Source organism: Microtus pennsylvanicus, chromosome 15, assembly GCF_037038515.1.
Source record: "Microtus pennsylvanicus isolate mMicPen1 chromosome 15, mMicPen1.hap1, whole genome shotgun sequence".
NCBI lineage: Eukaryota > Metazoa > Chordata > Mammalia > Rodentia > Cricetidae > Microtus > Microtus pennsylvanicus.
This window is the reverse complement of record NC_134593.1, coordinates 13844655-13871726: the sequence shown is the minus strand read 5'-3', so window position 1 is coordinate 13871726 and position 27072 is coordinate 13844655. Positions and strand designations below refer to the sequence as shown.

Genomic DNA, 27072 nt, shown 5'->3' with positions numbered 1-27072 from the left:
ATTCAGACCTTCCTCTCACTTGTAAAGGAAACTTGAAAACATTAACTCACCAGAATTGCTGGGAGTAAGGACTCTTGTGTGGCCTGAGTCCCCACTGAGGAATGGTCTATAAGAAACTCCCTGTCCAGAGGAGGCAGGTGAAGGTCTAAGAAATGGAAATAATAGCATCAATAAAACTAGAATTATACCATCCCAACTGTAATCCCAGGGGTGGGAATCCACAGAGGTAGAAGGACTGAAGCAAGTTCAAGTCCAGGCTGGTCTACATAGCGAGTGGAGAGCCAGGGTTATAGACCAAGACACTGTCTCAAAAACTAATCAACCACCACCAACAACAACAAAGGTAAACTCAATAGAGGAAAGATCAAGGTAGATGTGTTTGTGAAGAGTGAGTCTTTAAGCTGGATGGTGGTAGCACACATCTTTAATCCCAGCACTTGGGAGGCAGAGGCAGGCAGATCTCTGTGAGTTTGAGGCCAGCCTGGTCTACAAAAGCTAGTTCCAGGACAGAGTCCAAAAGCTACAGAGAAACCCTGTCTCAAAAAACAAAACAAAAAAAGTCTTTAGATCAGAGAGAAAATACCCTGCCTACAATGGAGATTATAACTTGAATGCCTATTCTACATAGTATTCTCCATCTTCTCATAAACTGTATAAACTGTGGATTATGAATGCCATTAGGATAGGCCATCAGACAAGGAACTCTAGGCATGCTGGCAGAATCACTGTGAACACATCTCCAGAAGAGGAAACAAGACACTAAGCATGGTTGTGCTCGCCTGTGAGCCCAGAACTTGGGAGGCAGAGGCAGGAAGACTAGGAATTCAAGTTAAATAGTGAGTTTGAGGTCAGCCTGAGCTACATGAGACCCTGCCTCAAAAACTAATGCACACAGAAAGGAAGTTGTAATGTTACTTACCTGTAAGAGAGGCTATGAGTTGAAGCTGGGGAAGGGGTTTCTGGAAAGCATAAATATGACAGTGAGATAATTCAGAAGGGATTCAAAGGCCAGTGCGAAAGAAATGGGGTCAAAGATTTTTTTGTTGTTGTTGTTGTATATATTTTAAGGTTAGGGCGAATGGTAAATTAAAAGGCTCATAAGTCACTTGGCAGCACCTCACAAAGGTACTCTTTTCCCTTTCTGGATATGGAGAACAGGACCCATTGCTGCCTTGAAGTGCTTTAATGTGTCTGTACTTTCTTTGGCTTTCCCTTTAAGATGGTACTGAAAGTATAGCTAAAGACAAGAGTCATGAAATTGTCTAGGAGAGACATCAGTGAAAAGAAAGTGACACAGAGCTTCAAACATGATCCTCAGAATCCAAGGCAAGGGGAAAGTTTGCAAAATCAGTTAGAATATCATTTCAGAACTCCTTAAATTATAAAGATCTAGTGGCAATCTGGAAAATGTACATTAATAAAAATAGAAAAGTGTGAGTGTGAGTAAAAGCAGCTAATGTTATAACCTTTCAGCTATATTCATGTGCTGTGGGAGCTCCTTCTGCTCCTTCAGCCAATAGCCTTTACGATACCAGTCCACTTGGGCATGGTCTCTTATACTATAAATGTAGCTGTAAAACATGCACTTGCTCTCCTGCTTCCGACTCTCACTTCCGGGTGCTAGACTCTGTTCCTTTTCCCTGTTTGTGCAGAGGACTGTTATCAAGGACAGTGATCTGTAAGTCTCCCCTAAATAAGTAACCCTTTATTATTCATAATTCTGAACTAGTGTGGGATTATTTTGTGACTTTTGCCATCATCTGGCACCTGAACGTGGGGACCAGTCCACACTTTTTGGGATCAGTCCGCCAGCCTCATGGCGTGTTGAGCACTGACTCTCCTGCCCATGACTTCAGCCAGCCCTCAGATGCAGCAGGCTGCTCAGTGCTCCCCAGCTTGTGACCCACATGCCAGCCCGCACACTGCTGCCTGTGATCCCCACAGTGCACACAGTCTGCAACTTCCACTGATGAAAAACTTTGGGTTTCCTCTTTATCCTGGGCCCCAACTCTTGGAATCGTTTGATCGCCTTAGTAACTGTTGTAATTTGTTAAACAAAGCATAATTTTCAGTACCTAAATAAGCAACACCTGCTGTTCAATGCTGCTAGCATCTCTCGGCCACGTGGCTGCAACTGCGACACCTGCTGGCCGATAACGATTATTACACCTACTCCAATTCATTGTAATTGCCTTACGACAGGTAAGATCTGAAAAATTACAAAAAATGACTGATAACATCCAAGAGTTCAATAACCATTTTGTATATATTATGGAAGGTATTGTGCAAGACTTATGCTATTTTCCTTTCTATTATTAGATTCTAGAAATTAGCTTTTTTTTTTCAATATTATCTCATTAAAAATGGTTCAATACTATGGAAAGAGAGGAAATTAACTAAAAGAACTTATGCTCTTGAATCTGTCAGACAGGAATTTATTGAAATTGATGAGCAAGGACAGAAGGTACAATGACAGAAGTTAGCCTCATCAGAATGTGCCAGACCCCTGGCATATCTGGTAATTTCCTCAGAAAGACTATCTGACACAAAGTGCCTTAAGGTAGTCAAAGAATATGCATGGGAACCAATATGTATGAGTGATGTAAAAGAAATAAAAACAAGCAACAGTTTCTTATGGGCTACATTCACCTTTGTCAGGGAAATGGTGAAAATGTGGGCTTCAAGCACTAAGGCGGCCCCACACGATTAGCTTCAATTAATCTCAGCAGTCCTAGAAAATGGACCTCAGCTGCTTCGGAAGTGTTATTGGAGAAAAGAGGCAAAAATTTTAGAACAACAGGGGAAAGCAAAAGGATTTGAGACTTCCCAAGATCAAATTCTTGGTGAGGGTCATTACTCTGATCCTCAGGGACAGGCTCGTCATGACGAATGTACCTCCTCCATATGTAGTACAGCAGCTTTAAATGCATGGGACAGGATTCAGGAACCAGGAAAGAGGATTAGGTCTATATTAGGGTTAAACAAGGACAGAGAGAACCCTTTACTGACTTCTTACAAAGATTGACTAAAGCTGTACAATTAGGAGTGACAGACCCTGAAGCTAGATGTGCACTAATTGAATCCTTGACTTCTGAAAATGTCAGCTTAGAATGTAAGAATATCCTTAAACCTTTAAAGGCTAGATCAGCACCCATTGATAAATGGATCTTGCATACAATGAATGTTGAAACATTTGACCATAGTACTGAAGTTTGGGTAGGAGAAGTGATTTCCAATGGTATGAGGAGACACCAAAATAAAAATGTTTTAATTGTGGAAGAATAGGACATCTAAGAAGGGACTGTAGACAAGGAATTCCTAGGAATAATATCTCCTCTAGGAATGGCAAAAATAGGAGGACTCAGTCTTCTGGTATATGTAGGAGGTGTGGGAAAGGCTGACATTGGACTAATGAATATAGGTCAACAAGAGACAGACAAGGCAACCCGACACTACTGGGAAACTCCATTGGGGGTCTCTCACAGGCCCTGATGTCAAACAAGGCCCAGTCATTCCCAGTCACTATGGAGAACATGTCTCACCAGGAAAATTAAACAATCCAGTGCCTACTGTAAAAAACCACACTGTTCTGGATGATGGAATAGACCTGTAGGATGAGTCAAAAACTCCAGTAAGAAATAGAAAACATATATTTTGTCAGACTTCTATAAATGATCAAAGACCAAAGCTAAGAGTGTGTATAAATGACATTGTAATTGAGGGATTACTAGACACAGGTGCGGATGTGACTATCATTACTCCAGAATCTTGGCATCCAGACTGTCCCCTTCAAGAGGCAGATATTTAATTCCAAGGAATTGGAACCCTATTTAAGTAAAATAAAGCACGAGGTGGGTTGAATGCATAGGGCTAGAAAGACAGAAAGGAAGGCTGAGGCCATATGTAACTAATATTGTAGTGAATTATGGGGCCATGACCTATTGCAATAATGGAATACCCAGGTTAACATTTCTGCTGTCCCCAAAACTCATGTTTCTGGAAAGGATATTATAAGATATTATAAATGAAGATCACCACCCATTTAGGCTGTACAAGAACACAAAGCAACTACCAAATCTTCAGAGTACTAACAGCCTTGCCTTTAAAATGGTTAACTGAGAAACCCATATGGATTAAACAATGGTCTTTAACAGAAGACAAACTGCAAACTTTAGAACAGCTGGTACAGGAGCAATTAGATGCTCGCCATATTGAAGAATCAACCAGCCCTTGGAATTCTCCTGTATTTGTTGTTAAAAATAAATCTGAAAAATGAAGAATGGTGACAGATCCAAGAGCTATCAACAAGGCTATCCAACCTATGGACCCTCTACAATCTAGATTTCCTCTTCCTTCTCTATTACTAAAAGGATGGCCTCTTATAGTTATTGATTTAAAGGGTTGTTTCTTCACTATACCTTTATAAGAAAAGGATCCAGAAAAATTTGCTTTCACAGTGCCTACTTATAATAGTTATCAGCCTACTTGGAGATACCAGAGGACCATCCTCCCACGGGGAATGCTCAATAGTCCTACCCTGTACCAATACTTTGTAAATCAGCCACTGGAAATAATACACAAGCAATTTCCTAAGTCTATAATTTACTGTTATATGGATGGCATTTTGTTATCTGACTCAAATGTAGACACTTTAGAAAGAATATTTGAAGATGTAAAAAAGTTTTGCCTAAATGGAGATTACGAATTGCTCCTGAAAAATATAAAGAAGAGATTCTGTCAATTACCTGGGTTACAAAATAGATTTACAAAAAATTAGAACACAAAAGGCACAAATTATGAGAGACCTATTACAGACCCTTAAGGACTTTCAAAGATTGTTAGGAGATATTTCCAGTCAATGACTGGCTGTTGGGATATACCTGACCTAATAGTTCATTTAAATAAAACATTGGATGGTGACAAAGACTTAAATGGTCCCAAAGAATTAACAGCTGAAGCGGAAAAAGAATTGATGATCATTGAAGACAAATTACAGGAGGCATATGTAGGCAGAGTGAATCCAATCTTAATTATATTCTAGTCATGTTGCCTTCCAGAATTTCCCCTATAAGAATTTCAATGCAAAGGGAAGATATTATCTTAGAATGAATCTTTTTACCACATAAACCAAGTTAAAAATTAAAAGCTTATGTGGAAAAATCTCTGAATTATTAAAGGAAAAGTGAGACTTTGTCAACTAGCAGGTATAGACCCAGCAGAGATTATAGTTCCTTTTACTGTTGATGAAATTAAAAAAAATATATGGGAAGACAATGAACCTTGGCAAAGAGCTTGTGCTAATTTTTTGGGAAAAATTAATCGCAATTATCCCAAAAGTGAAAGAATTAACCTTATAAAGAGAACTTCTTGGATTCTTCCCTTAATTGTACGTGATGCTCCAATAACTAGAGCCCATACATTTTATACAGATGCAAATAGATCAGGAAAGGCAGGTTTACAAATCAGAAGGATAAGTAAGGTGGAACAAAGTGGCAGAATTATATGATATTCTCATGGTACTAAGGGATTTTAAAGAACTTCTTAATATCGTTACTGATTCGCAATATGCAGAAAGAGTTGTCTTGCATATTGAAACTGCTGAATTTATACCAGATGATACAGAATTGACTTCACTATTCATACATGTTCAAGATATAATCAGGAATAGGCTTTGTCCCATATACATAACATACATCTGATCCCATATGGGTCTGCCAGGTCCTCTAGCACAAGGTAATGCAGAAATTGATCGATTACTGATTGGAAGTGTGCTGAAGGCCTCAGAATTTAATAAGAAACGTCATGTCAATAGCAAAGGTTTAAAGAAAGAGCTTTCTATTACATGATAACAAGCTAAGGATATTATAAAGAGATGTCCTATTTGCTCTTTCTATAACCAAACATTACCAGCAGGGAGTAACCCAAAGGGTACTCAAAGGAATAAAATCTTGACATATGGATGTGTCCCACTTTACAGAATTTGTAAAATTAAAATATGTACACCACACCATTGACACCTATTCAGGTTTTCAGTGGGCAACTGTCTTGAGCTCAGAAAAGGCTGATTCAGTAATCACTCATTTATTAGAAGTTACAGCTATCATATGTATACCTGCACAAATAAAGACAATGGTCCAGCATATGTGTCTAAGAAAATGAAACAGTTTTTTGCTTATTATAATATAAAGCATATTTGTAGGGTTAAGACAGCCTCCTTTAGAGGGCGGGGTTTGCCTCAGGCGAATGCCTGCCAATAAATGGTGCTCGGAGAGGCGGCTCGCTCCCTTTTTCCTCCCTACCTGTACTACGCTGGAACTTTGGTTCTGTAAGTTTATCATTAAAGTGGTAAATATTCTTTGATATCTGCATTGCATTTATTTTGTGTGGGTACACATATTACAGGTATGCCAAACAATCCTACAGGGTAAGGCAGTTATAGAAAGATCAAATCGAACTATAAAGGATATGCTAAACAAACAGAAAGGATTGGAAAATGCCCCCAGAAATAGACTGCATAATGCTTTATTAACCTTAAATTTTCTTAATGCTAATGAGAAAAAGACAACAGCAGCAGAGAGACATTGGATAATAGAAAAAACTTCTGAATTAAGTCAGTCAGTATATTTCAAGGATGTTTGGACCTCACAATGGAAACCAGAAGATATGCTACGTTGGGGAAGGGGTTTCACTCTTGTTTCCACAGGAGACGAAAAGCTATGGATACCATCAAAATTGATAAAAATTTAGTTTGAAAAAGAAAAACCTCTTGAGAAAGAGAAATGACAGCTCACCCACAGAGGTAACAAATCATACAGGTGATAAGAAAACCTCATAAAGGTTGGGGTAGGGTACTGTCCTTATCTTTGCAGGAAAATATTTATCTTCAAAGAGTGGAGAGACCTTGGATATTTAGATGCCTAAATATAAAAAGATCGCTATAGTCTTCCTGGAATTCAATGAAAATAAAGAAACAACATACTCAAACTTATGGGACACTATGAAATCAGTCCTAAGAGGAAAGTTCATAGCACTAAGTGCCCACTTAAAGAAAACAGAGAAAGCACATATTGGAGACTTAACAGCCCACCTGAAAGCTCTAGAAAAAAAAGAAGCAGACTCACCTAGGAGGAGTAGAAGACTGGAAATAATCAAACTGAGGGCTGAAATCAACAAAATAGAAACACAGAAAACAATCCAAAGAATCAATGAATCAAGAAGCTGGTTCCTGGAGAAAATCAACAAGATTGACAAACCCCTATCCAAACTAGTCAAACGGCAGAGAGAAAATTTGCAAATTAATAAGATCAGAAATGAAAAGGGGGACATAACCACAAACACAGAGGAAATTCAGAGAGTCATTAGATCTTACTACAAAAGCCTGTATGCCACTAAACTGGAAAATGTAAAAGAAATGGACACTTTTTTAGATAAATACCATTTACCAAAATTAAACCAGGACCAGGTGAACAATCTAAACAGACCTGTCAGTCGCGAAGAATTGGAAGCTGTTATCAAAAACCTCCCTACCAAAAAAAGCCCAGGGCCAGATGGTTTAAATGCGGAATTCTACCAGAACTTCCAAGAAGACCTAATACCTATACTCCTCAATGTATTCCACAATATAGAAACAGAAGGGTCATTACCAAATTCCTTTTATGAAGCTACAGTTACTCTGATATCAAAACCACACAAATATTCAGAAAGAATCAAAAAGCAAAGAGAAATCTGCCTTATGATGCTGTATTATCTGCATGGTAAAATTTGATTATTTGGACATGTATATACATCTCTACTTAAAAATAAGAGCTGGCTTTGGAGTTGGACAATGGCTATTCATCTCTAAATCCAAGCATGTTGTTAAAAAAAATTTCAGAATTTCTGTCTCATGTCAGGAGCCATCTGGTATGGAATAGAAAGAAGACAGATTTTTTTTTTTCCGAGACAGGGTTTCTCTGTGGTTTTGGTGCCTGTCCTGGATTTAGCTCTTGTAAACCAGGCTGGTCTCAAACTCACAGAGATCCGCCTGCCTCTGCCTCTCAAGTGCTGGGATTAAAGGCGTGTGCCACCACCGCCTGGCTAAGAAGATAGATTTTAAGGAAATATTTTACTTTTCTCCATGCCCATTTTGTTTATATCATATCTTTCATTGAATATGTGTCTATATAAATAATGCTTAAGTTTTCCACAATGAACAGTAGATTTTCCTGCAATAATCTCACCTAGCCAGTACCTTATTTTTTAAAGGTCTTTTTAAAATTATGTATATATTTGCATGTGAGTACAGGTACCCAAGGCATGGGATCCCCCAGAGCTGGAACTATATCCAACTATAGTTGTAAGTTGCAGACCTGATATGGGTGCTGGGAGTAGAACCCTTGACCTCTGCAAGAGCAATATGAGCTTTTAACTACTGAGATACCTTTCCAGCCCTAGTACCTTATTTCCTGAGAAAGTCTCTCCTACAGAATCTGGGCTCATTAGTTCTGTTTGTCTGGATAGCCCGTACTTCCTGTCTCCACCTCCCCAGTGCTGAGGCTACAGACACATACCTCTGTGCCTGGATTATACACAGGTGCTTGGGATTCAAAGTCAAGTACACATGCTTGCTCAGCAGGTACGTGACCAAATGAGCCATCTCCTCAGGCCCTCAAAGCTGCATTGTTAGACAACTGTCATTATTTGAACTGTTGGGTTCCCTGGAAGACCTCACACACAGGACTGTAGTTTGATGCAACTTAGAACTAAAGATCATGAGGTTTTTAAGCTTAGAGCTCACAACACACCAGCCTCTTCCCCAGGAATGTTTGCTGAAAACAACAAGGCACTTGGTTTGGCTGCTTGAGAAGATAATTGTTAGTTGGGGCAAAGAATAGACTTAAAGACATAAAGAAAAATGGGAGGAATGAGATGTCTTGGGGACTCTGAGGCATTCCAACACATGCCCAGCATCTAGGCTCAGGACTGTGCACAAAAGCAGGAAGCAGCTGGAAAGGCCTAAACTCTTACCTTGAACTAACCTCAAGGGTATACAAAAGGAAGGCCTCAAGAAACAACTGTCAGTTAGATGACTGAATGTTAAAAGTTGGCAAATTATGTGACATACAAAGAAAACATTATGGCCTGTATATATAAAAAGTAAATATCCAAGCAGTGGTGGTGCACACCTTTAATCCCACCACTGGGGAGGCAGAGGCAGGTGGATCTCTGGGTTTGAGGTCAGCTTACTCTACAGAGTGCATTCCCAAACAGCCAGGGCTACACAGAGAAACTATGTCTTGAAAAACAAAAACGAAACTATAATAAAAATATTTGCTTAGCTACACAGACCTTAGGGTCTGAATGTCTGGGTTTTATCCAGAGAACTTATGGGAGAAGGAGAGAACTGACTCCCAAAGTTGTCCTCTGGTTGCCACATGTGTGTTCTAGCTCTAGAGCTCCTGCCCCTGCCTCATACAATAGTAATATTAACATGCTAAAAGAAAGGATGAGAATAGTGCTTTATGAAATCAAGAAAGAAAACTGTATAAAAAAGAACCAGTATGAGCTGGGCAGGGTAGATAGCTCTGTTGGTAAAGCTGTGTAAACATGAGGACCTGCATTTGAAACCCCAGCACCCATGCAAAACCTGGGCAAGGCATTGCAGTATGAACCTGAAACCCCAGCAATGGATGGGACCAGAGAGAGTTGGGTCCCTGGGGCTCTGAGGCCAGCCAGTCTAGCAGAAGTTGAGAGACCTTGCCTAACAGATGACAATGAACAGTCCCCACAAAGCTCACGAAACATGAGGAAGATGGGATAATAAAATGCAAGAGATGAAGGATGGGAGGGGTGCTGTGAAACGCTGTCTTCTGGACATGCCATGGGCCACTGCATTCATGAGCTCCCAACAGTTATGGTTTACCCGGCAGTAAACAATTCCACTATGGAGAGGGGAGGACTATGAAACTTCACCTCAGCTGAGGAGTTACTGGTAATTGAAAGGGTGTTATTTTTCTTGGGTGGTGTGGCTGGTAGATTGCCTATGTTCGTGTAGGCAGGACTCAGTGGATTATTTTTTTAAAAAAAGGAAAGAAAAAGAACATAAAGGTGGGAAAGAGGAATGGGCTGACCTGGGGATAGGTATGGTAAATATTTTTTTTTCAAAAGCTGGGCATAGTAGTAGATACTTTGATCAGAGTCCTGAGGAGGGAGAGGCAGGTGGATCTTTAGACTTTGAGACCAGTCTGTTCTACTGGGTGAGTTCCAGGATATGCAGTGAAACCCTGCCTCAAAAGAGAAAAGAAAAAAAGGAAGAATGAAATTAAGCAATTAAGGTGGATGGATCAGTGAGATGGTTCAGTGAGTAATACACTTGATGCCAACCCTGATGATCTAAATTAGATCCCCAGAACCCACATGGGGGAAGGAGAAAACCTGTCTCAAAAGTAGTCCTCTGATCTACAAATGTGTGTGTGACACATTTGTACCCACAAACATATGCACATACTAAATGAAGTAGTAAATATATTCTAAACATTTTTCTTGGGAGGGAGTGTTGAAACAGAGTCTCTCTATGTAGCCCTGGCTGTCCTGGAACTCTTTCTAGACCACAGAGATCTGCCTGTCTCTGTCTCTGAAGTGCTGGGGTTAAAGGTGTTCGCTAACACACCCAGCTAATAAAGCATGTTTTAAATGAGGTGGACAGTGATTGAGGAAGACACAAAAAGTCAACTTCTGGCCTAAATAAATAACAAACCCCTGATGTTCTTCATTTTAAAACTATCCCTAGAACTGAGGTCCTTTATATGGAGGACCCAAACATTTGAGAAGTGCTGCTTTTACACTTGGATAGAAAAGGAACTAGCAAAGGGAAGTCAGGGAAGTCAGGGAAGTCAAAGAGAAATTTGAAATTTAGAATAAGAGCCGGGAATTGGTGGCACACACCTTTAATCCTAGCACTCAGGAGGCAGAGGCAGGCGGATTTCTGTGAGTTCGAGGCCAGCCTAGTCTACAAGAGCTAGTTCCAGCACATGCTCCGAAAGCTTCAGAGAAACCCTGTCTCGAAAAACCAAAAAAAAAGGAAGAAAGAAAGAAAAGAAATGTAGAATAAAAACAAAAAATGAAAACTGCTTTGAGAAAGGGAAAACGATCAACACTGGAAAACTGATGAAGGTCTTGTGGAAGAAGACTAAAAATATTTCAGTGAATTTTGTATTTTGAAGTGAAGTTGAAGGACGGAGGATAAGTGAAACACTTATTTGATACTGGAAAAATTTTCAGAAGCAGGCTAGGCATGGGGGCAAATGCCCAGAATCTTAGTACCTGGGAGAATAAGGCAGAATAATTTTGAATTCAGGGCCAGCCTGGTGCATACAGTGAGAGACCCTGCCTCAAGAAACAAAACTGGCCAGTTGTGGTGGTGCACACCTTCAATCCTAGCACTCAGGAGGCAGAGGCAGGTGCATCTCTGTGAGTTTGAGGATAGCCTGGTCTACATAGTACATTCCAGGATGACCAGAGCTATGTAGAGAAATCCTGTATCAAAATGCCTAAAACAAAGACAAAACAAAAACAAAGCTGGCAGAGTGTTCAACACCATTTAACTTACAAAAAAGAAAGAAAGAAAGAAAGAAAGAAAGGAAGGAAGAAAGAAAGAAAGAGAAAAAAAGAGTACTCTCTGAGAGTTCCCTATATTTTGTTTTTTGTCATAACAGTCAATAATTAATTGAACTTTTTTTTTGAGACACGGTCTCAAGTAGCCCAGAATGCAGTCAAAGAGGACCTTGAACTCCTAATCCTCCAGCCTCAGTTTCCAACGGGAGAGAACCAACAGTGCTGTAATTATAGGTATGTGCCACCATATCCACTTTATGACATGCCGGGCCTCAAGTCAGGGCTTCATGTATCCTACGCAAGCACTCAACCAACTGTGCTACATACCCTGTCCCTGGCAAAGGATCTTAAAAATAGCAAGAAGAAGCCACTCATCAAAAATAATACTCAGCAAGATTAACGCTGATTTTGTCATCAGGCATACCAGTGACCAGAGAGCTCTCAAAAAGTTCCCAAAGATTATTAACCAGAAATTTATATGCAACAATACTACCTTTCAAAACTGGAGAAGGAATTAAGATATTCCTATATAAACAAAAATTTAGAAAGTGAATTTATCACTCTCAAACTTGCCTTTTAAGATATACTAAATGGATTCTTTCAGGTTGAAATAAAAGGACACTAATTAGTAATTCAAATGCAGAAAGAGAATTATATATATAAGTAAACAAAAGACAGTTTAAGTACAATTTTCTTGGTAACCTCCCCATCAGACTTAAAAGACAACTGTATAAGGCAATAATTTAAAATTTGTGTTGCTCAGGATATTCTATAGAATATATGTTTTAGTATAATGTTGATGCAAATGTGATATTAATTTAAACCTTGTTTTTGAAAATTTGTTAGTTGTAATCTCCAAACAGTTCTGAATATAATAAAAGAAATAACAAGGGAGCTAAAGTGCTACACTATAAATTATTAGTGCTATACTACAATAGATTTAACACAAAGGAAGGCAGTAACAAAGAATTAATGACGAAAAAGGATCTGTCATATATAAAAGAAATGGTAAAATGGCAGTTCTTTCTTACCAGCAATTACATTGAATATAAATGTATTAAAGCTTCCAATTAAAAGGCAGAAAATCAGAGCCAATGCTACTCAAGCCTGGTGCCACCCCCACCTGAAGTGGAAGGAGAAAACCACCTCCACAAAGCTCTTTTCTTTTCTTTTCTTTTTTTTTTTTTTTTTTTTTTTTTGGTTTTTCGAGACAGGGTTTCTCTGTGGTTTTGGAGCCTGTCCTGGAACTAGCTCTTGTAGACTAGGCTGGTCTCGAACTCACAGAGATCCACCTGCCTCTGCCTCCCAAGTGCTGGGATTAAAGGCGTGCGCCACCACCGCCCGGCCGACACAAAGCTCTTTTCTGATATCCACACGTGCATCACGGTTGGTGTGCGTGCATATGTATACACACTAAGTTAAAAGAAATTTACAGAAAATCAAACAGGCTGGGGATACAGCTCAGTGGCAGAACATTTGCCTAGCATATATTTGATCTCCAGCACTGATTGAAATGAAGGAAAAAACAAATAAAGGAAGGAAGGAAGGAAGGAAGGAAGGAAGGAAGGAAGGAAGGAAGGAAGGAAGGAAGAAGGATGAAGGAAGGGAAAGAATGTGTATGTATCTCAGTGGGAGTATGCTTGAGGCCCCAGATTCAATCTCAGCACCACATACACACAATACAGCCCGTGAAGAAAGTAAACAAGAAAGGCGGGTGGCCATACTAGTAACAGATAAAACATACTTTAAGAAAAATTATTACTAGAAACAAAGCCCATATTTTTGCCCTTAATGCACAGGGAAAGCCAATCACTTTTCAAAGTTTGGAAGTGATGTTTTCTGGCTAGGGAGATGGCTGAGATAAAGGGCTGGCTGCTCAAGCCCAATGACCTGAGTCTGAGTTATGGAACCACACAGAAGTAGGAGAGAACCGGCTCCATGCAGCTTTCCCTCTATCTCCGGATGTGTGCCATGGCAGCAAATGTAGACAAAGTTGTTGTTGACATTTGGTTAACTTTTTTTTTTTTAAGACTCAATTTCTATTGCCATCTTGTGGCAGTTTTGAAAACTCAACTCAGTTAAGTTATTCTGATTAGAGGTTTCTTTTCCTTCTTTTTAAAGTAGTGTGTGTGTGTGCGCGTGCTCAGCGCGTACTGCTACACAAGTAAAGGCCAGAAGACAATTTTCTAGTTGGTTCCCTCCTTCTACCTTTATATGTATTTGGGGGATCAAACTCGGGTTAGAAGGATTTCATTTGTTGAGCCAAGTAAGTCCCCACCCAGCTTTTGATCAGGTTTTCAATGACTATTCCTCAACTTTTTATTTTCTCACTTCCTGTTTCAGAACAGAAATATTATTAGTTGAAACATGTTTCTATACCTGGAATCATTTTCCAGAAAAACAGCATTACATTGTGCACAGAACACTACAAATTTCTAGTCTCTGGCCAGAATATGCCAGCTTCAGATACCGTCCCCTACCCTCTCTCACCAGTGTAAGAGTCTCTGGAAATGCTCCTTTCCCGCAGGCCTCTGTGTCCCTGGCAGAAAAATAATGGCCATGAATTACTATACCCTGGTTCTCTACATTCCCAGCTCCCCACTGTTTCTCCGTAACATCCATCACACATACACTGTTCTCCCAGGTTGTGCGTACTGCTCTTAAGAAGGACCTATGCTCTATTACTTTCAAACTGAACATGACAGATACGGTGCATTTTTCTTGAATGCTTACTCTATAGTCACCCCTGTTGGTTCTGTGTCATTTTCTAATATTTAGTCTAAAAATGGACTCTGCTTGGCATGAAAAGATTTGTGCCAAAACCAATATAAATTTAAGATTCTTTTTTTTTTTTTGGTTTATTTCGAGACAGGGTTTCTCTGTGGTTTTGGAGCCTGTTCTGGAACTAGCTCTTGTAGACCAGGCTGGTCTCGAACTCACAAGATCCGCCTGCCTCTGCCTCCCAAGTGCTAGGATTAAAGGCGTGCACCACCACCACCCGGCTTAAATTTAAGATTCTTGATTTACAGTTTTGCTTTCATTAAGCACTAGAAACCTCAATTTAGAAAAATACTGTGACTATTACTTACCTGTTCCACATTACCAAAGCCAGTATAAGGGATGGACTCCATAGAAGAAGAGCGACTATATAAAATGAGACAAAACAAGAATGCAAACAAAACAAACACACACACAAAAAACTGGTGTCAAATGAGACATGGCAGTAATTCTCTTCAGTACCAACGTGAGTCACCTCATTCATCTTTCAATTTTCTCAACAGTTTCAATGTTGAATAATAGGTTTTCTACTCACCTGACCACTTGGCTGCTATGCTGGGAACTGGGTCGTGGAGCAACTGCAAGAGCACAGAGTATAGGAAAAATTGCCATCAGTGATGCATTCTGCCTTGTCTGGTTATATAATGTTTTTCACTCTATATGTAACATTAGCAAGTCATATTATGGTCTCTGGGGGGAAAAAAACCCCAACAACTTCATGAGGAAAAGATTCACCTCACACAGTAGCTGGAAAGAATTGTTTTTTCACCTGATTGTGATGGGGAAGTAATGCCCACTGGTCGAGGTGTGGTTAATCTACAAGGAAATGAAAAGACAGCTCAGATCTCATCAAGCAGAAGTAAAGCCACAGTATAGGATCAGTCAGCTACTGACTATTCAAACAGCAGCTTTGAGGCCAGAGAGGCGGCTCAGTGGTTAAGAGCAAGTACTGCTCTTGCAGATGGCTTCAGTTCATTTCTGGCTGCTCACAACTGCCTCTAGCTCTAGGGAATCTAATAATCTCTTCTGGCCTCTGTGGGCACATGCGCACGCACACACACACAATTAAAAATAAAATCTCAGCCGGGCAATGGTGGCGCACGCCTTTAATCCCAGCACTCGGGAGGCAGAGGCAGGCGGATCTCTGTGAGTTCGAGACCAGCCTGGTCTACAGAGCTAGTTCCAGGACAGGCTCCAAAACCACAGAGAAACCCTGTCTCGAAAAACCAAAAAAAAAAAAAAAAAGAAAAAAGAAACCCTGTCTCGAAAAACAAACAAAAAAAAAAGAAGAAAAAAAAATAAAATAAAATCTCTTTTAAAAGGCAGGGGAAGAAGAAAAAGGAAAGAAAGAACAAAACAGATGCTTCTTCTCTAAGCACAGAGTACTTATTCCCTGGAAGTAGAGGCATCATCTCAACACACAGAATTGGAGCCTCCATTTTGATGTCTCTTTACTCTCCAATTCCCTAGAGGAATCTTCCTCTACTTCTCTCTCATTTATAATGTGACTCTGGGGTCTTTTCTTCCTTCCAGTAGCATCTTACCAAATACTCTCAACCTTATATCTACTGATTCATTCATCTACTCAGCCATCCAGCCATCCAGTCAACAAACATTTCTGTCTATGTCCTTTGCCTTGAGATTAAAAGAATTAGCTATGAGAGATTCATAGGCTACTAAGAGAGAAGACAGAATCAGGCCTGGATAGAACCTAGTGGTAGAGTACTTGTTTAGCAAAACTGGAGATTAACACTCCAGCATCACAAAGAAAAAGAACCCCAGCACAACAATGTTTATATATTATAATGGATATATAAAATACAGAAATTTGAAAGAAGACTACGTAGTAACTTCTGAGACTGCAAGAGTGTTATATCTTTTGAACACACCATTAAAATATTTAGCAGCACAGACATCATTAATTAGAAAGACTTAGTGTCGTGTACCTAGTACTTAAATAGATAAGCAGTAAGTACTGAATGAACAAATACCAACTCTGTTTGATGCAGTCATTACAGAAGTGATACATGTTAGATTTTCGAAGGATTGGTAGGAATTCTTATGACAATAGTCAAAGGTGAGCATTACAATCAAGATTTCAAGTTACCAGTCTGGGTAACTCAGTGAGACTTATTTAAAAATGATTAATAAAAAGTGGACCAGAAGGGCTGGGTGAGAGGACATGGTGGCATAAACCTTTTAGCTCAGCACTCAGGAAGCAGAGGCAGTCAGATCTCTGTAAGTTCCAGGGCAGCCAGAGTTACACAGTGAGATACTCTTTTTTCATTACCCACCCCTCACAAAAAGAGTGGAGGAAGGAGGAAGCTCTTGAGAAAGCAGACTAGCTCAGTGATAAAGTATTCAAAAACCCTAGCTCCCTAGTACCACAAAAATAAAACAAAAAAGATTTCACTTCTATCAGAGAGTCAGAAAAGTAAAAGATAAATTCATCAACCATTTTATCTATCTTGGAGCCCACACAACTAGAAGCCAAGAAAAAACAGCCAAAAGCTTCCCTACATAAGAAAATGGTTAAGGATTAAGAAGAGTGATATGCTAGGTACCCTAAATTGATCAGTACACACTGTACACATTTATCACACATCATTGTACATACACATACACATACAATTGTACAACTGAAAATGTTTTGAAGAACAAATCAGAAAATTTCAAGGGCTACTGTGGTAAAAAAACTGACCTGCTTCCGTAGTAGCTGCTTGGAGATCCCTGTAGGTAAAAACACGGAAGTGAGGGAAGCTGCTGCAGTTAAAGGCTCTAGTAAATGGCTATCAGTATTATTGTTAGATAATGTATCTGCAAGCTCCTCTAGCTAAGGCTGCCAACAGGACAAAAGTGTTTCCTTATAAAATTACTAGCTCTGAGAGAATAAAAATTTAGCTTTTCATAAGAGCATACTGAGGAGCTAGTCACATGGCGCATACCTGTAATCTCATCACTAAGAAATTGGAGCAGGAGGCTCAGGAGTTCCAGGCTAGCTTTGAGTATATAAAGAGTTCAAAGTCAAGTCCAGTGAGATGGCTCAATGGGTAAAAATGCTTGCTGTCTAAACCTGACCTGCATTTGATCCCTCATTCCCACAGTGGAAAGAGAGAATTGACTCCCTAAAGTTATCCTCTGACTGCCAACTGTACTTACACACACATTACATATCACATACACATCACACATATTACACGCATTTTGATATACATACACACTAGCAATAATAATAATTTTTTAAGAGTTCAAAGCCTGGACTATTTTAGAATCAATCTCAAATAAAACAAAAATGTTAAACAACAAGGAAAGGGTCCTGAGGCATCCTAAACTTCTTCAAGAGAAATGTTAAGTAGAAATATGCTTTTTGGTGAGAGCTTCCCATCAGTTATAGCATGATTCACTGAGATTTCAGAGTGGGTCAAAAATATTGATGCTCTCAACTCTCCACGGTCTTCTGTACCCTTGTTCGTTTACTCCAGTGTATTTATTGTGCAAACACTATGTGCTTGCTGGGAAACACTGTTTCATATAGCCACCTAGAAAGATGGACAAGGTAGGAGGTAAAATAATAGTAAAGAGGACCTCTTTCAGCTGGGCACAGTGGCATAGGTGGTAGTCTTCACACAGGAGATTGGGGCAGAAGTGTTCTGGGCTCAAAGCCAGGTTGAACTACAATGGTAAATTCAAGGCTAGCCTAAACTACACAGTGGTAATCTGGGAATCTAGCTCAGTAATAGAGCATTTATCTAGCATGTGCAAGGACCTGAGTTTGATTGATGCCTAGAAACACCAAACCAAAACAAGTAAATAAACAAAATCTATTCTATTCACCTTTAGGATGGCTAGAAATTTCTTCAGTTCTTCATTCTCCTTTCTCAAGACTGATAGCTCTCTAGGAAAAAGATGGAAACAACCAGGTCCAGGTCACTAGGACAGAAATTATTCCTATTATCAACATCTTAGTTAATGCTTAATGAGAGGTGTTTATAGACATACAAGGAACTTCCATCAGAGACCGGTGGTTCAGGGAGAAGGTGGCAGGGTTTTGATAAGCAGTCACTTGGTATGACTTCAAAGGGTTTTTATATGGAATTCTATTTGTTCTTCATACACACTCTTGGACTACTGATGTCTAAAGTTTCCAATAACTTCGGCTTTGAGATGGCTTAGTGGGGAAAGGCCTTGCTATCACATCTAATGCCTTGAGTTCAATTTCCTGAGCGCACACAGTGGAAGGAGAAAAACGACTCTTGTAAGTTGTCTCTGACCTGGCATGCATGTAAAGGTCAGAGGGTAACACACACACAAAAATAAACATTAAAGAAAAATTTTAAGTTTTTAACAAGGATTGTCTTCAGTTTCATATTTCTGAAATACAACCCCTCTAAAGAAACATTTTAAGCATGTTATCAGTGTGAGTCAGCTATATCTGACTTCACTGAGGAAGAACAGCTAAAAGGTAAAAAGTGTCCTTGGAGTGAAGACAGAAAAAATTAAGAGAGACCAAGAGGAACAACCAAAAACTTGTACCTGACTTTCTGTTTGCTTTGTTTTTTAATTAATTTTATTTTTTATTTTATGTGCATTGGTGTTGGGTCCCCTGCAATTGGAATTACAGACAGTTTTGAACTGCCAGGTGGATGCTGGGAACTGAATCCAGGTCCTCTGGAAGAGCAGTCAGTGCTCTTAACCACTGAGACATCTCTCCAGCTCCTGACCCCACCCCTTTTTGGTCTTTTGAGATGAGAGTTTGTTTTCCTTGGAACTTGTAGACCAGGCTGACCTTGAACTGACAGAGATCCGGGTGCCTCTGCCTCTCAACTGCTGGAATTAAAGGCATGCACCATTACCAGGCTGTACCTGACTTTCTTAAAACAAACATGAACACACAGGGCAATTTTCAGTCCTTACATCTGGAAATTACTACAGCTTTATTAAAAGAAAGAAAACGTCCTAGGTCTGACTCGGTACTTACTTGTTCTGGCTAGTCACTGTTTGCTGGGCCTCCTTCACAGCTGTTTCTAATTTTGTAATTCTATCCTTATAAAAAGTGATAAGAAGATCTGTTTGTCTCTTCTGGAAACGCCATACCTACTAGGAAAAAGAGGTTTTTAGCATATACTTTTTATTAACTCCCTCCTATTGCTTTTGACAGCAAAGAGAAATCCACTAAATCATAGTTTAGAACTGCTCTTTTTATCTTAGACCCTCTAGCACACAAAACTAAAGAGTTCAACACTAGGGAGAACCAAAGTTTCCCACTTTAGGACATTGGCTTTCTTCTATCTTAGTGGGAATGTTCTAGCATTGTAACTATTTTATATGCATAAATATATATATTCATTTATCTTGAGCAAGAACAAAATACTAGTGGGCAAAAACATTTTGCAAAATGCAAATATTTTCAAAGTGGAGGATAATTAAATATGGCACACAAAATAAACAAACACTTTTCAAGCTCCCAATTGGCTCAAACTTACCTACTTATTTGATTAGTTTCCACATTTTTAGCTATTACAATGTATTTTCTATAATTCACAGTCTCCACTACTTGAAGGATGTTTGTGCTGTTTCAATGAAAGATGAAGATGTGACCAGGTGTGATGATACACACCAACCTAGCACTCAGGGGGGGAGGTGGAGGCAGGGGGATAAGGAGTTTAAGGCAAGCCTTGCCTGGCTACATCATGAATCTGAAGCTGGTCTGGGCTGTGACATCTTGTTTCAGGAGGGAGGACAAAAAAGGAGAGCATTTGTTTCTGAATTTTAATTTTTCCTCGTTTGTTTCAGAATATAGACACCTAACTTTATCTTTTGTGTTATTTTTACCATTTGCTACACCAATGTACCTATCACAGGATTGTTGAATCAGATAAAGAGTTAATATTTACAAAGTGTTTTAGCTGTGTCAGGCTCTATTTTGAATACACAGCAGAATTTATGTCTCATCTGCTTTCCACTGCTCAGACTATTAACCCTCATCTAAATTGTTGTTTATGAAAGTAAAACATCTATTTTAGAAAACTGATCAGAACAAAAGCAGAAAAAAGTCACTTAGAATTTTAGAAGTTATCTGAGATGATGGGAGAAGGTGTTCGGAAGTAATAGTTACTATAAATAGATGTAATAAGACACAATATCCCCAACATTCTAGTTCTAGCTGTGGGATCAACATGGGATGAAACAAGTTATTATAATGCATTTAAAATCTTAATTGAATTTGGTAGCTCATGCCTATAATTCTAGCCCTTGTGAGGCTAAGGTAGGAGTTTTAAGGTTGAGGCTAGTCTCAGTTTCATTAGTAGACTGCAAACAATGTCCTGTGATAAAGAAGACAGGCAGGCCAGACTGGTGAGACAGCTTCAGTGGGTGCTGTCAACCCTTGAAGACCTGAATTCAATCCTGGGGACCCACATCATAGAAGGAAAAACAGACTCCTGAGGGTAGTCATCTGACCTCCAAACATGTGACATGGCATGTACATACATTTGTGGACACACACACACACGTACATACCCCTTAGTTACTTTCTATTGATGTGGAAAAGACACCATGACCAAGGCAACTCTTATATAAGAAAGCATTAATTGGGGGTTTGCTTACAGTTTTAGAGGGTTGGTCATAATCATAAAGGCAGGGAGCATGGTGGCAGACAGACAGGCATAATGCTGGAGAAGTAGCAGTGTTTTACATCCTGAATCACAGGCAGCAGGCACAGAGAGACAGAAAGAGAGAAAAAAGAGAGAGAGAGAGACAGAGAGAGAGAGAGACAGAGAGAGAGAGAGAGAGACAGAGAGAGAGAGACAGAGAGAGAGAGGCAGAGAGAGAGACAGAGAGAGGCAGAGAGAGAGAGAGAGAGAGAGAGAGAGAGAGAGAGAGAGAGAGAGAGAGAGAGAGAGAGAGAGAAAGATACTGCACTGGACCTGGTATATGCTTTTGGAATCTCAAAGCCCACCTCAGTGACACACTTCCTCCAACAAGGCCATATGCACTTCAACAAAGCCACACCTCCTAACGTTTCCAAGCAGCGCACCAAGTGTGAGTAGGCATGCAAATAGATGAGCTTATGGGGCTATTCTCATTCAAACCACCACAACATTCATTCACACAAAATTTTTAAAAATTAAATGCACACAACTTTAGCTGGGTGATGGTGGTACACGCCTTTAATCTCTGCACTTGGAGGGCAGAGACAGGTGGATCTTTGAGTTCAAGGCCAGTCTGGTCTACATAGTGAGTTCCAAGCCAATCAAAGTTATACTGTGAGATCCTGTCTTTAAAAAAAAAAGTATATAGCTTAAGGATACTAACAGCTTTTTGTTGTTTTGTTTTGTTTTTACAGCATTTACTAAAGGCTTCACTTTTATGGAGTTTCAGTTACCCAAGATGCAATGTGGTTTGAAATATTTTCAAATCAACCCTTATAGTGCTTGTGTTTGAGTAACCCTTACTGTACTTAAAATGATGCTGGCAATTTGGATATACCAACAGAAAGCCACAAAGTGCTTCCTTTAAGTCAAAAGTACAAGATCTCAACTTAAGGGAAAGGGGAAAAAATAATGTGTGGAAGTTGTTAAGCTGCTCTTCCAGAGTCCTGAGTCCAATTCCCAGCAACTACATGGTGGCTCACAACCATCTGTAATGAGGTCTGGTGCTCTCTCCTGGTCGGCAGACATACATGCAGGCAAAACACTGTATACATAATAAGAAAAAAGATTTTGATAGGAACACATCTATCCATGTCTTAATGTTTCTATTGCTGTGATTAAACACCATGACCAAAAGCAACTTGGGGAGGTAAGGAACTTAGCTTCCATTTTCATATCACAGTTGATTATCAAATGCAGTACGGTAGGAACCTGAAGGCATAAACTGATACAGAGGCCATGGAGGAGTGCTGCTTACTGGTTTGCTTAGCCTGATTTCTTATACAACTCAGGGCATCACCCCAAGGGTAGCTCTACCCACAGTGAGCTGTACTCTCCCATATCCATTATAAATCAAGAAAATGTACCACAGGCCTATCTGGTGAGGGCACTTTTTCAACTGAGTTCCCTTTTCCCAGATGACTCCAGCTTGTGTTAAGCTGACATAAAACAAGCCAGCACACCATGAAACTGTGAAGAAGGAAAAAGAAACACTTCAATTTTTGCATTGTGAATCTCTTATTGTGCCTAATTTACAAATTCAGTTTAACTATAGGTTTATGTGTGCAGAGGAAAAGCATAGCACATATAAATGTTAGCATTATCTGCAATTTCATGAACCCACTGGGGATCATGGTACTCCCTGTGGAGGACTAAGGGAGGACTATGTTGGTTATGACTCTTAAATTAGGCAGTACCTCTCTATAAAACAGACAGATCCTGAGGAACTGAACAGAGTTGGTGTTAGAGGTAGAAAAAGGCTGAAGAAAACAGAAGCAGAAAAAAAGGCAGATTAATACATTTTTTTAAGACACGATTTTTCTTTATAGCCCAGCTGATCTTGAATTCATTATCTATTGCCTCAACCTCGTATGTCCCAGAGTCACAAGTATATACTACTATGCTATCTTCATATTAGTAACTTCAAAGTAAATTTCCTTATAAAGATAAAAGCAGAAGGGATCTCTTTATCATGATGGATAAAACTGGCATGTTTAGAGTTGGCTATTCTCCCTCTTTTCTTCTCCCTTTCCACTTTCTTAGGCAACCAAATAACTTAGTTTAGGCTTGGTGGTGTGGAATTTCTATTTGGTTTGCTCAGTTGAGTTTACTGTGACAGCTCAGTTTAATCCAAGTTTCCTATAAATTTTATTTAACACACAGAACATAACTCTTTTTGTTTTGAGACTAGGTCTTATTATATATCCCTGACTATCCTGGAACTTGCTACAGACTAGGCTAGCCTTTAACCCACAGAGATCTACCTGTTTCTGCCTCTCCATTGCTGATATTAAAGGTGTCACCACTGCAGTCAGATAGAACATAACTTTTATTTATTGAGGAGAACAATGTAAAACTTCAGTTGTGAGTTAGGTCTATCAAAAGACTGGAGAGAGGAAATGGAGGACACCTGGATTTTGTTCATCATCTTTAGTGACAAAATACCTGAAATAATTTTCAAGAGGGAAAGACTTTTTTGGGCTTATTGTAGCAAAGGTTTCAGTCTACGATTACCAAGAGTATTAGGTACTTTTCTCTTGCTGTAATAAAACACCATGGCCAAGACAACATATGTCAAGACAAGAAATGTATTTGGGCTACTGTTACAGAGAGTTAAAAGTCCATGATGGTAGAGGGAAGGCAGAGCAGCAAGAGCAGGAAGATCACGCACTGAACCACAAACATAAAGCTGAGAGAGTGAACCGGGAATGACAAAAGGCTTTGAATTCGTACAGCCTGCCCCTAGTGATGTACTTCCTCCAAGAAGGTTGTATTTCCTAAACCTCCAAACATCACTATCATCTGGGAACCATGTGTTCAAGTGTCTGTGGGGGATATTCTCATTCAAATCACCAAGTAACCAGAGTTTTGTACCTGTGGCAAGGCACAGTGGGACCATGTAGCAAAGGAAGCCCTCAACTTTAAATTGCGGAGAAGCAAATAGAAAGATAGGAAGGGGCTAGGGTCTCTATATTCCCTTCAAGGACATGTTCCAAATTATCTAACTTCCTTCTACTAGGCCTCATTTAAAACAAAACAACAGAAAACCAGAATCTTGAACTTTATATAGCTGATAATGACCTTGAATTTCTGATCCTCTATTTTCACTTCCTGAGACCTGGGATACAGATATATGTCACCATATTCAGTTTTATTGGGTGCTAGGGAGTGAATCCAGAGCTTCATACATGCTAGGCAAACACTATGCACTGAACTTCATCACCAGCTCAAATATTACCCTCTTGAAGGTTCCACATCCTTTGATAGTGCCATAGGCTAGTAGTCAAGCCTTTAACATGTAAGTCTTTGGGAGACACCAATTTCTAAACTGTAACAGACTCTAACAGAGGCACAGCTATGGAAGCAAAGTAGGAGCTCAGCAGATTCATTATAAGATATGGGTTTATTTTTTGTCTAGTGTTGCTTGCTTTCTTTTCACTTATTTATTTTGGGAGGGGGTACATGTTTCCATGAGAAGATAGTATGAAGGGTTCAGTTTTATTCTTTCACCATGTGGTTTCTAAAGATTGAATCAGGTCATCAGGCTTGGTTGTGAGCCTAGCCTTTAACAGCTGAGCCATCTCTTCAACCCCAGGCTTTAGACTTGCAAAGAAGTGTCCATCTCACTGGCTCCCACTGTGGGATATTGAAATAAAGATTTCATTTATAAGCTAACATGTTTTGGAAATGAACATTAATTGTTTATTATTATTATTAAATAATTTTTTCTTTCGAGATAAGGTCTTAGAAGGATAGTCCTTGCTGACCTGGAACTTGCTATGTAGACTGAGCTGACCACAAACATGTTGTGATCCTCTTGCAATGGAAGGTATGTATAACCATGCCTGATAAGAGGCTTTCTTTTTTAAAAGATACTACTTTTTAAAGGATGAATTTTTATCTAGTTAAACACTTATTGTCTTGAGCAGTTTTCAATGTGTTGAGTACTTGTAATAGAGTTGATTTAGAAAGTTATTTTAAAAGCCAGGCGGTGGTGGCGCACGCCTTTAATCCCAGCATTTGGGAGGCAGAGGCAGGCGGATTTTTGTGAGTTCGAGACCAGCCTGGTCTACAAGAGCTAGTTCCAGGACAGGCTCCAAAACCACAGAGAAACCCTGTCTCGAAAAAGCAAAAAAAAAAAAAAAGTTATTTTAAGGTTACAGAATTGAACCTAGGTCTTCTGAAAGAGCAACAGGTGCTCTTAGTCACTGAGCCATCTGTCAAGGCCTCTCCCTACTCCAAAAGAGTTTAACAATTGCACTTATTTATTTGTGCATGCCATGGAGTGTGTATGGAGGTCAGAAAACAACCTGGGAAGCTGATTATCTCCTTTCACTATGTGTGTCCCCAGGATTGAACTCAGGTCCTCAGGTTTGGTGGTAAGAGCCTTTATCCACTGAGCCTTCTTTACAGTCCCAGGTCTTATATCTCTGAACTTTATATTAGAGTTACTAGGTTAATAAAACAGAATTTGTTTTTAGATGTATTCCAACTAAAAAAAAAACCTGTAAAGTGAATGACAAAATTACCATATCTTTGAAACTTTGCAACTTATAAGGAATTTACAAAATCTCTACAAAGTTCATCATGGCAGCATCATACGAAAGCCAACATGCGCTCCTTGTGAGATGCAGCATGCTGATGTTGCTGTGCTTCAGCTCCCCAATCCAATGATGGCGAGCAAACTTTACCTGCCCATCTAAAGAGCACAGTAAATGACTCCATGAATGCAATAAACAAAGTCCATGTTATAAACAACAGGACAAAAACCCATTTTATTATTTAATAATTAAAAGAATAAATGAGGTGAAACTACTACTTAAAAAGAAATTTGAAGATGTGCGCTAGAGTTTGAAACCCTCAAACACATGAGATGCTGCATTCTGCTTCCCAGCTTCTGCAGTGAAGATGTCACACCTGTCCCAGCCAGCCAAGCCTTCCAACCCCAAGAACCGCAGGTCTTGACAAGGATGATGTCAGCAGGGAGCAAGTTGACCAAATTGTTTACAGATATTGTTCCCAAAACTGCAGAAAATTTTCATGCACTGTGTATACGAGAAAGGGACACTGGATCCACAACTGGGAAGTCTCTCTATTTTAAAGAATGTCATTTCCACCAAATTATTAAATTTATGACTCAGGGTGGAGCCTTCTCAAATCAGAATGGGACAAGCTGAGGAAGTATTAATGGTGAAAAAATTTGAAGATGAAAACTTTCATTTTAAGCATGATCAGAAGGGTTTGCTGAGCATGGCAAGTGTAGGCCCTAATACAAATGGTTCTCAGTTTTTTTCCACAACAGTTCTAACTCCTCATTTGGATGGGAAGCATGGTATCTGGTTAATTAAGGACCAGGTGTATCCTTGGCAGACCATCAATTTCAAAGGGTAAGAGTGTTATGAGACAGTATGTGAAACCAACAGCAGAGTTTTCCGGCTTTGCTGCAACACACCTGTGTTCTCACTAATGTATCAGTAAATGCCTTGTTTTATGACTTTGTGCTATTGTTAATAAAACCTCATGCAAACACTTTCACAGTAAAACTTGCCCTTCAGGGTAATCTGAATCTATGTTCCCAGACTGGTCACTCATATTTGTCTCTAGAGTTAACTGTGTCTTTAAGGTGAGAGCTGTGTTTTTGCATTGACACTATAAGTTGATTTTCAGAAGAAAGTAATAAATAATAAAATTTGTGGCACCGTTCTCAGTGATATTAGAATCCAGTTATTCACAGCCTCTTTTAACCATGCCTGAGCATGTGTTAATGAGGTAACTCTTGGTGAGTGCCTAAGTACCTTCAAGTTAAGAGTTGGTTGCCAAAAAAAAAAAAAAAGAGTTGGTTGCCAGAGAAACCACTATTGGCTAGAGGGTTAGAACTTTTAGCCCCAATACTTCTCTTTTCTCCCTATATCTAGGGATGGGAGAAAGAATGAGTTCAATCACCAATGGACTATTATTTGGTCAGTCACACTCAATGAAATGTTCATAAACTAATTGAACAAGGAGGTTTGGGGAGCTTCCAAGTTGCTGAACAACTTAGAAGGTACTAGGA

At 39.5% G+C, this 27072-nt stretch overlaps 1 protein-coding gene across 2 annotated transcripts in view; it reads right to left on the bottom strand.

Moving 5' to 3' along the window:
* The window catches only part of Rnf212b (ring finger protein 212B), a 48396-nt gene that overhangs the window by 5310 nt on the left and 16014 nt on the right, over positions 1-27072 (bottom strand). Inside the window, exons 5-13 of one of the 2 annotated variants that reach the window (XM_075949419.1) lie at positions 19349-19464; positions 18205-18265; positions 17072-17100; positions 15140-15186; positions 14906-14948; positions 14682-14736; positions 14083-14131; positions 920-959; positions 51-145 (exon numbers count right to left, since the gene is read on the bottom strand). In XM_075949419.1, the coding sequence (XP_075805534.1) occupies positions 51-145; positions 920-959; positions 14083-14131; positions 14682-14736; positions 14906-14948; positions 15140-15186; positions 17072-17100; positions 18205-18265; positions 19349-19464 (535 nt within the window). The remainder of the gene's footprint in view (positions 1-50; positions 146-919; positions 960-14082; positions 14132-14681; positions 14737-14905; positions 14949-15139; positions 15187-17071; positions 17101-18204; positions 18266-19348; positions 19465-27072) is intronic. The other variant, XM_075949420.1, reaches the window with a different exon arrangement.